Raw genomic sequence first — 10,512 nt, 5'->3', positions numbered from 1 at the left:
AAAAGTCTTGGTTGGGGGTACCAGCCCGCTGCCACCCTGCAGCTACCAGCTGAGGGCTGTCTGAGAGGTGACTGTGTGGAGGGGGACAGTGTGGTCACTCAGATGCCCTCATTCCCCAGGCCCAGCTGTGAGTTGCAGTGATTTTTCAGACGTGCTGAGTTCTCGCATCTCTTGCTGAGGCGCACCAGAGCCCAGGGCAGAGTCAGCCTCTGACAATGCCAATTGACAGGGATCCTCGTTTCATCTTGAAAAGCAAATTTGCCTGCTATCTCCAGCTTTTTTTCTAACCCTTCACCTGAATCTCAGCTGCTCACTGTTTTTTTTGCAGTCAAGCAGCATCAGACAGAGCAGTAAAAAGGAATATGAGAAGAAGGTTTAAGGTTTCCAGGTATACCCGGGGCCAAGAGGACTGGAGAGAGGCTTGCCTGGCCCAAGTAACACCAGCTAGTGCTTGAGGAAAGCATACGTGTGCTCATCAGTAAAGTTTTCAAAAGTTTATTGGCAAAATTTATTTCATTCAACCCCTTGAAGGAACAAAATTAACACTTGTTAATGTGATGAAGCTGTGTTTTTTATTACAGTCTCCCTACATATATATATACACATTTCAAAGCATTCAGAAGATGCAGTTTTGCCATATCCTATGTCTGTCTCCAGCAGTGGTAAAGGGAGAGCACGAGTGAGGAGGACACAATCACTGACACAAAATTTGGGGTGTTCCTGCTGAAACAGGACACAGCAGGGGCAGGGGGTCAGCCCTGGGCAATTGCTTCGTCAAGGTGGCTGTCAAGGATCGACACTTGACTGCCAACACCCTTTACATGGCTCTTCAAGGCTTTGCTCCAGAGGATGGAGGCACGAGAGGGGTTTGCATCCTCTTAAGAACACAACCGTGTACTAACCTGCCTACTCCCCCCATCTCAAAAAAAACCTGGAGAGGGGGATGCCAGCCAATCTTCTGATTTTGGTCCTGCCAGTTTGAATTTGATGGAATTACAGGAAGCAAAAACTTGGCTCCTGGGAGGAAGTTTATCCAGTGAGTTATAGGAACAGACTATATAAACATAAACACATACAAAAGCCCAATCATCTTACAAATAAATAAATAACTGCATTGTTTCAGTTATATGCTAGCAGCAATCTAACCTCTCATAGCCCACCGCCGTGGAACAAACCTTACAACAAAGCTCACCTGCTATAGACACTTTGCCCTGGCATATAAATGACGTACAATGTGGCATCTCTCTAGCACTCTGTGACACAGCCATATACATTGCCAAGTCCTCTAGGAAGGTTTGAAGCATTTAACACTTTTCAGTGCAGATGCCCCAAGGTACAGAAAGCCTTCTGCTGACAGAGAGGCTCCCCTGTCCTCCTGCCCTCGGCTGGCAGACAGGGCAGGTTCACTCCTTGCTCTCGCCACCGCGGCACTGCAGCTGGCCCCCCTGGGGGGGGCATGTGCAAATCTGGCCATCCCGGGAGGTGACGGTGCCAGCGGGCACCGCCATCTCCTCCTCGTCGTAGCACACGCAACGGGGGCAGCCGTCTGCCACGGGGCTGCCCACAGCCTGGCAGGTGGGGGGCAGGCGGGGGCACAGCGGGGTGCAAATGATGTCCCCACTGGGGCGGCAGGTGCACAGCTTGCGGGCAAAGTCAATGTAGAAGGAGCGGCCGGAGGGGACGTGGCCGCTGGCAAAGCCTTGCATCTCACAGTCGCTCTCCAGATAGGGGGGGCAGGCGCAGGGTGGGGGACAGGGGGGGCAGCAGCCCCCGGCAGTGCCAGTGGTCGGCCCCTCCAGGTCCCTCTCTGGGCATGGGGTGCAGACGCTGGGCTCACACATTGGTTTCGGGGCTGCACCGCAGAGCAGTAGGCAGGCGAGTGACAGGCGAAAGGTGCTGGCTAAAGCCATGCTTCTGTGGAGAGAAAGGAGGAGTTGGGCGCAGGCGTCACACTGGGCATGGGCGCACCCAAACCCATGTCTGGACCCCCCCGAGTTTTAAAGCAAGTGGGATGCAGACGTCTCTCCCTGACATGCCCATTAGCTGCAGTTTTGGTCATCTGCAGCTTTCTGGGACCAGGGTGGTTTGCTCTAAACCAAATAGTTTTGTCCATGAAAGCTCATCCTGGCTCAACCAAGGTGTCCTCCACCCACCGGGTGTTCAGATGGCCGCAATGTGGGCACTGGGTTAGCAAAGTCCACATTGCAGCACACACTGAGCTTTGGCGCGGTTGTCCTGGCCAGTAAATGGCACTTATTCACCCCTAGACTGATGCTAATAATTTACATTTCGGTGACTAATTGTTCCTGGGAGGCTTTTGGGCATGGACACATAAAAGGTTCAAAGAAGCACTGTCTGCTTTGGTGGCTTGTCCTGCAGCTATGACTGCAATTAGGACCCTGCTTCTCCACAAACTAGGTCTGGGTGTCAGCTCCCAGGACCTCAAGCTGTGCCACTCACCACCTGGCAGCTCGCTGCCTGCCTTTTCCAGCCACCTCACTCCCTCACAAGAAGCCAAGGGGGTCACCTCATGCTTGTTTCAACTTGTGAAGCCTTTGCTTCATAAGGAAGATGTTTCTGATGTTGGGCACTCCTGTGTGGCCCTCCTCTTTGCCTTCTTAATTTTTTTTGGCCAGCCTGTTTTCAAGCAGAGAGCCATTCACAGGCATGAGATACCCTTCCTGTGCCTGCTCCCCCCTCCTCCACTTACACCACCTAGGATGCACAGCACTGCCTGGCAGCTCATGCTGATTCCCTTCTCTGTGCTAAGGCTGAGGACTCTTTTTTTCCAGGCTGCCAGCTTTTCAAGACCCGACATTTCCTTACATGCAGCCCACACTTTTAGATCCCTTCCCCCTGTCTGAGTGTCCTTACGTCCTGCTGTTTTAAATACACTCTCTTTCCTCTTGCACTGGGTCCTTCCAGGTTCAGTCTCTTCTTTGGGTGTCCCAAAGCCATCTTTGATTACAATCATATCATTACCTTCATGCTGTGTGTTTGATAGCCACAATTTCCTACTCTTGCAGACATGCAACTACTTCTTAACATTTCTTTAAACAAACCTGTTTGCAAATTGCATAACTCTAAAGAAAAAACTTGAAAGAACTCTATCCATCTTCAAATCAAAAAAAAGAAAGGCTTTAAATCTTTCCTGTTTTTAAAGCAAACTCTTGCTTAAGTTGCTGGTTACTGCTTCACCCTTGCTATAAGCTACTGTTGTCTCCCTTCATTTCATTCACACATTTTAATCTACCCATTACTTTATCATCCTTCCCAGCAGACTGATCGCTGTGCGGAGCAGCACGGAGCCCAGACTCACTCCCTGTGGAAAGGCTGCCGCTCGGTGAGGATCTCCCTTCTGCTCCCTCCCAGCTGCTCCCAGCTTCAGCCACCCGCTTCCCCTGGGCTTCAGGCACAAAGAAGGGCACTGCCATCAGACACCATTAAGACAACGGTTTTGCAAACCCAAACCTCTGTCCAACCCTGACAGTCCCATTCACCGCCAAAATCTCTGACCCCACCTAGCAATGAAATTGGGCTTCTTCAACAGAGCTGATTTCCAGCAAAACCACATCGAGTTTGTTATTGGGCAGCTGCAGCGGGAACAGCCTCCTGCTCAAGCCAGGCCACTTTTCCCAGTGAAAATATTCATCTTCCCCCTTAGTTTTGGAAAACCAGGCTGCAGGCTGGCCAAGGTGCTCCCCTCCTGCCCCATACCAGGTCCCTGACCGCGGTTGTGCCGTGAGGCACCGCACGGCACTGGTTACCTGCAGGGTGGCCGGCCAGGCAGGATAGGCGCTGGGGCACGGTGCAGGACCCTGAGCTGCGGGACCCTGAGTGGTGTCTCCGGTCTTCACCCCACAGCCCTCCCAGGCCCTCTATTTATGTGCTGCCGTTGGTGGCTCCATGATGAAACACTGGTGGGGGGAGACAGGAGAGGCGGGGAAGCCTCTGTAACATGAAAGGTGGCTGGGCAGGGCCAGCAAGATGCTTATCTTGCTAGTGGTGTTGGTTTAGTCCAACTGCAGACTAATCCGGCTTCTCCCAGCCATCTGCAGGTCTGTCATCTCTCCCCACACCCCTCTTTGCAGACTTCAGCCAGGGTTTCTGAAGAGTCAGCATGTCCCTGTGCTTTGCAGGCTGCTGGAGGCACAGATGACGGTGTCCAAAGGAAAGCAAAATTATTTAAAGGCTCTAGCAAGGCAGGCCAGGTGGAAGGTAGCCAGCTCCAGAGCTGAGATGCTCCCTCTCAAGAGCTGGAGGTGGGCATGGACCTTCTTGGGGCACCTGTTTTATCCCTGTCTCCCCACAGCTTCCTGGGGCAGGGCAGCCCTCCCATGCCACACACCGTCTAAAGCACTTTAGTCCCTGCGTGACTGTTTTCCTCTGGATTAAGCTGTAGGGAGAGGAGGTTTGTATGGGTTTCACATGCCGGCAAAACTTGTGCGCCCTGACCAGTGCAGGCAGCCTGAGCTCTCTGGTGTGAAAAGACCTTAAGCTGATGTGCTAATGAGCTTGTTGGAAATGTGTCCCCCAACATTGCAGAGCAATGAAGCAGATGGAACTGTGGAAGGCAGCAAGAGTTTCAGGAGCGCACACACCCCCACGCACCCCTCAGAAAGGGGCAGTCTCCAGGCACAGGCAGGTCACCCCCTCAAAGGTGCCCATGTCTCTGGAGCAGCCCAAGGAATCTTGCGCCTGACCTTAAAACTCATGAGCTGCCTTTGGGGCAAGAGCTGTCCCATTGGGGTACTTGCATAGGAGGTGAAGGATCTGGGGGCTGGAGGGGAGGGTCCCAACCCCCAGTGATGGGGAGCTCCCTGCAAAGAGAGGCATGCCTCTGGCTGTCGGGTAGAGGCAAATCTCCGCTCCTTCTCTTGCAACCATGCCTGCTGCACGGGAGAACATATCGGAGTTAGGCTCATCAGGAAGGGTCTGGCATGTCCCAGGCTTCAAAGTGGCCCCGATTCAGACTTAGTTCTGCCTTTCATGGAGTTATGGGGCATTTTGAGACTTACTCATGTGAGTTTGGAACACGTGCGTCGACTAATATCCTTCAGTTTGCAACCGAGTTGCTAAAATAAATACAATACAATGAGGTTGATCTAATCAGTTTTTATCTTTTCTGGACAAATATGGTTATTAGTCAAGCAAAAACTCACAGAAGATCTGATATAGCTTGTGTCACTTAGGAAACAAGAGAGAGACACTCTTCCTAAACAGAAATACTTCAGCATTCGATAATTTAATAAAAGTCTCATACAAGCTAGATTAGATTGAAAGTATGGGCTAGCCAAAATCAGAATTGGTTATTGTCTCCTTGGAGCAGCTCCCAAGACATATGAAGAGACTGCAAAGCTCATTTGTGTTTTGGGAGCACCTCCCCCAGACCAGCTTTCAATGGCACTTCAGTTAGGTCCCACAGCCCTCCTTTCACATTTGCTTTCATTTATGTTTTTTTGCATCCACAACATGTGGCTCTTCTGGACTTCATTATCAATTCCTGGATCATAATGCTCTGACAGCGAAATCAAGATCAGCCTCTCCTTCGCCTCTACCCCTCGATAACAAGCTCTCAAGTTGCATATTCATGAGATGACCTTTACAGACCAGGGGGATGCAGCCGTATCCCCTCTCCCCGTTACTATAGAGTGAGTAGTATAAGTCTTTACTTCTTGCATGGGTTCGGTTCACTTCCCCCTCCTGTGGGACTGTGTGCAAGACATCCGGTGCCACCAGCTCCCCCAGATGTGAGGAAAGTGCTTTCCAAAGGCCAGTTGCTGCTACAGGAGCGATCATTCCCCACCAGCCCAGCACCTCACCCCACGTGCCCATCACAGCCCCCAGACGTCCCTTCCCATCCCTCCTGCCCATACCTGCCCAGCTCCCCACCTTTTGCATACCAGGTGCCATGGCCCACCCAATCCCCTCCTCATCACTCCCCTGGGGCCCTGCCTCTCCCATTCGCCCCTGGGGAGGGGAGGAAGAAGCTGCCTCCTTGGCACCCAAACGGAGCCAGGGGTGAGAAGGGTCTCCTGGGGGGTGCCGGCAGCCCTCCCTCCAAGAGGTGGAGAGGAGCAGGAGGGTGCAGCTGTGACGTGGCTTGCCCCCAGCCCTCAGGAAGGCTGGACCTTCTGATGGTGGAGACAGGCTCCAGCCCCAGTGGGACCAGGGCGACTCACGGCACCTGTGACACCGGCAGCGCAAAGGTACCTACTGCTATCAAACACACCAAACCCCCACCTGCTAAAATCTGGGCAGTAACAACCATCCCCTTCCCATCCCTACCCGCCATGTTACCTCTCCAGCCCCGGGAAGCTCCGTGTAACTGCACATGGCTTATTAAACACAATTTCTTTAGTTATCTTCTCTTTAGTGATATTCTGGATGGCATTTAGCAGACAAATGGTTATTACATTACAATTTTCACCTAGTCATTTTGAGAAACTATCAGCTGGATTAGACCAGAAAGCACCCTCGGGTGGGTGGCTCAGGCTCGGGGGAAGCAGCTGGCCCCGCCGGAGGAGCGGAGGTGGGTGCAGCCAAACTGCTGTGCTACTTCTTGTCATTTCTGCTGACAAAGGTGAGGAGGTCCATCGCTGTGACCACACCAAACACCATCTGCTTCATGAAGGAACTGCCATTTCCATTGACTGTAAGCACAGAAAATGCCAGTTTAGTGGAAAAAAAATATAAAAGAAGAAAAAAACCACAGAACTGTGCAGAGGCTGCTAGTCATTTACTAAGAGAAAACCTTAACGGGGACAGCAGCTGTCTCTGCTTTACCTCAACAGAAATGACTGATGCAGCCTCAGTCAGGTTACTGGGACCACGTCAGAGAGGCTTTAGCTGCAAATAAAGCATGCTTTACCAGAGCAGGAAACTTAATTTCCCAGTTGTTTTTACTCAACCTCTGTTTCAGTCCTGCTTCTATCACCACAAAACTTTTCAGGCCAAGCTAATAAGGTTCTTTAAGAGCAGCAGTGAGACACTTTCTCTGTTCTCATAAGGTCCTACACCACCATTAATAAAACAGCATTGCAACAATTGCTTTAACTATCTGATAAACGTTTTCTTAAATAAAAATAAAACTAGCCACCAGAGTCCAAACACGAGATAAAATGCAAGCTCTGAAGGTGTGGGAAGAAAGTAATAAATAAGGGGTAACTGTGACAGCATTAAAACAGCAGCTCTGGTGAAGAAAACAGGTGTTGTTTAAAAACCAGAACGAAAGGCACTGCGTACAGCTGGCTGATATTTTTCAGTGGGCACTATTTAATTGGCAGATGCCATTTAGTTTATATTGAAATGTGATACAAAGTAGATTTTTGTTATCTTATGACAACATAGCTGAGAAAGGAAATTCTGCCTAGCATTATTTTTGGTGAGAGAATCGGAAATGTGCATCAAAGGCAGTTTTGAATGAGAGACTTTTGTTTGCAATATTTTGTGGGAACATGGCTGGACTTGTAAGCCAACCTTATTGCTGATAGGGTTCGGTCTGTCAGGCCACGGAGGTACAAGCAGGGGGGGTTGGGGTGTTTGTGCGCGGTGGGTTTCAGAGGCCCCGAGTTCAGCAGGCAACCCTATGCTGGCAGTCGATACAGCACAATATTGTGTGTTGCTCACCACAGGAATGCTTTGCATGTTCAATGTGTAATCCCATCCAATCAGCATAATTGCACCCTTCAGCTCTAATTTAGAAGACCTAAACATGGGTCTTCTGACTGCTTTTTCAAGTCACTAACATTTTAAACAAAGCAACTCCCTCGAGATAAGGCCAAATTTGTACTTCTAGAAGTTTTACGATATCATTTTACTGGAAAGGTGTGTTAGGTCAGATTTGCAGAACAGCACCTGCCACCATACCTGTTTTGGTCAGAGAAGCAACAAGGCGTGATCCCCGCTGCATCGATGTGTCAGCAACCCTCATGCTAGCGTGGTTGTACTGCACGTGGCTCTACTGAGCCGGTTTACTTCACCAGGGAGGGAGTGGCTGTACAGCGGTTTGAGAATTAACCATGGTTGCTGGTACAGCTGCTTTACTGGACTAGTCTAATGGTGCTCCCGAACTGGCATGGCTTCCCTATACCCAGCCATGGTCCAGGTCAGGCTCATAGACTGATGCCTCAGGCTGCATGTGTCAGTGCGAGTTCTGACGCCTGACTGATGCGCCCCTGCCACAAGGGTCTGCTCATGGTCCAACACATTTGTTTTTGGCTTTCTCAACTTACCCTGGACATCCAGGGTAAGTGTCTGATAGCACCCAGTGTGAGAGGTTCCTTAGCATATCAATTTACCTAGCCCCTTCAGACAACGCAGGCATAAGGCCGTCTCTTGGCTGCATCTCCAGGGGTAGCAAGTGGGACCAGTGGTGTTCAGAGAAGGTGGCACAGCCTCTGGGCATACACAGCAGAAGGTCTTTAAGCAGTGGGATGTAGACTGTGTAGTTCATTCCCCTGCACTTACATGTCTGAATCCCACCTAACCTTTATCTAATGTGCCCAACTGCTCCTTTTGACCCTGCCTTTGGGCTACAAAGTCTATGGAGATCCCTAACTCCCCCTTTGCTTCCTTTGCTGCCCACAACCAGCAAGGCAGTGATTGGAACTCAAGGTCAAGAGACTAAATGAATACTAGAGGCCTGAGCCTACAGCTGTGTAGCAAAGGCACTGTGCCCAAAGCTGCCGCTGACAGTCCACCTTGGCTGTCGGGGGGACCAAATGAAATCCCATAATGAATACCCTCCCGTCCACAAAAGTGGGGTTTCATGGGAAACCATGAGATGAGGGGAGGGGATGGAGCTGATGGCTGCTTCAGCGTCACCCCTGCATGGGGGACAACAAAATTCCCATGTCCAGAATCTGGGAAGTGCTCCTGCAGGATACATCCCAGTAGCGTGCTGGTCCCAGGCTCCTGTTGTTGAGACTTCCCCCCTCTCCCCTCATCCCTGTGGTGTCAGGAAAGGAAACGGGTGAATAGCTGGCAGTTCCAGGGCTTTGCAGAGCCACAGGGCAGAAATTCTTCCTGCGAAGGCTCAGGGGCTGCACATGGGGAGCAGCTGCGCTGATACCTACCAAGCTCAGTTTGAGAATTTCCCTTTTCCCTCTCAAACATTTGTGCAAAGCCTGTACAGTGCTTCTGCAGATACCTACACTGCATTTGTTCGTGTACAACAATAGCAAAATGGTCGTTCTCCAGGATGCAGGAAAGCTTCCCGAGGCTGTCCTCCAAGCCAATCTAAACAGGACAAAAAGAGACATTTTACATTTCAGTTCACATTTAAAGGACAGTGGTGCAAAGCCTGACTCCTCTCTTACTGTAGCCATGAGTGGGCAGGGTGGCACCCAGCTGGGCCAGGGCCAGGTGCACCTGCACTCTTTTGGGAAGATGGGAGAAGATGGAGACAACCTGCAAACCTGGCTTTGCTGTAGCTGAAACACAGTGCTGTCTCCCCCCAGCCCAAAGGGTCTCTATGGGCCAGCACGAGGTAGTAGCTCCAGCTCCCCTAAAACACCATCCATTTACCTCACTCTACCTCTGGACCACTGATGGCCATTCCAACCCAGGCGTCCCTCCCCTGCACACTCATAGGACCTGCCCTGTGCCCCATCTGAGCCCCTTTCTTGTTGCCCCAGCCCTGCTGAGCCCTGGCAATGGCTGGGCTCTGATTTCAGAGTGCACTGATCCCCCAGCTGGATAAAATTCTCTGACAATGTAAGATTGGGGGTAGATATTCATGTGCTTTGTTTCTAGTGTGGAAGGTCCCATGTCTGAACCCCACAGGCTTGGCAGCTTTTTTGCAGGTGTCTGTCCTTACTCTCATCTCCTTGTTGTTTCCATTGCCCTCCCCACCTCTCTCTACCTTTACCTCTCTGTCCTTTTATTGACCTCTTCTCCCAGCTCCTTTCACACCTCAGGGTGGTGGTGCACCTCTCCCCATCCCTGGACAGCAGTTGACACCAGCTGCAACCTTAGTGGTACCTTTGAGAACTGGTCATAGATGACCTTCGTAACGGCGTCTGAGAACTGTGCGTTTCCAGCCAGCACTGAGGTGAGGGTGTTGCTGAGGGTCACCATTCCCAAAATAAGTCTGTAAGGGAACAGGGAGTTTTCCAAAAGGTCAGACATGTGGTAGGGCACACACCTCTACGTAGGGGCCGGACTGCTCCCCTTGAAGTCAGTGGCTAAATTGCTGCTGCCGTCAGCGGGATGCACTGGCTTTCTCTTCATCTGAGCAGGACAAGGAGATCCTTGTCCTCACAAAGCTGTCAGTTTAACAGTAGTTGAGGTCTGCTATTGCAGTCCAGGACTTAGCAGCTGGGAAAAGAAAAACTTGTGCGACCTCCAGTTGTTTTTTTGTGTGGGTTTCCCACCCAGCCCTCACCTCTCCTCTGGCCTCCCCTTGCCCGAGTATTGATCCAGCTTTTGCTGAGTCAGGTGGACACTGGATTTGGCTTTGACTTTACCTCGTTCGTTTACAGGGAGTTTTCTTGATGAATCTTCACAAGG

The 10,512-nt window shown here is 51.0% G+C and overlaps 1 protein-coding gene and 1 long non-coding RNA gene across 3 annotated transcripts in view; both read right to left on the bottom strand.

Annotated features, from left to right (window-relative positions):
* Nucleotides 1–479: 479 nt before the first annotated feature.
* Nucleotides 480–4,059, bottom strand: LOC142059832 (uncharacterized). Its single transcript, XR_012661528.1, has 2 exons — nucleotides 3,768–4,059; nucleotides 480–1,914 (listed from the first exon to the last, which is right to left on the bottom strand). It is a non-coding gene; the product is annotated as an uncharacterized LOC142059832 (long non-coding RNA).
* A 1,046-nt stretch (nucleotides 4,060–5,105) lies between these two features.
* LOC142059824 (cystathionine beta-synthase-like) overlaps nucleotides 5,106–10,512 on the bottom strand; it is a 31,180-nt gene continuing 25,773 nt past the window's right edge. For both annotated transcript variants that reach the window (XM_075098974.1, XM_075098964.1), the window contains exons 15-17: nucleotides 9,985–10,093; nucleotides 9,156–9,240; nucleotides 5,106–6,653 (exon numbers count right to left, since the gene is read on the bottom strand). In XM_075098974.1, the coding sequence (XP_074955075.1) occupies nucleotides 6,556–6,653; nucleotides 9,156–9,240; nucleotides 9,985–10,093 (292 nt within the window). In that variant the 3' untranslated portion in view covers nucleotides 5,106–6,555. The remainder of the gene's footprint in view (nucleotides 6,654–9,155; nucleotides 9,241–9,984; nucleotides 10,094–10,512) is intronic.

Source organism: Phalacrocorax aristotelis, chromosome 1 (assembly GCF_949628215.1).
Source record: "Phalacrocorax aristotelis chromosome 1, bGulAri2.1, whole genome shotgun sequence".
NCBI lineage: Eukaryota > Metazoa > Chordata > Aves > Suliformes > Phalacrocoracidae > Phalacrocorax > Phalacrocorax aristotelis.
This window is presented reverse-complemented; position numbering and strand designations above follow the sequence as displayed.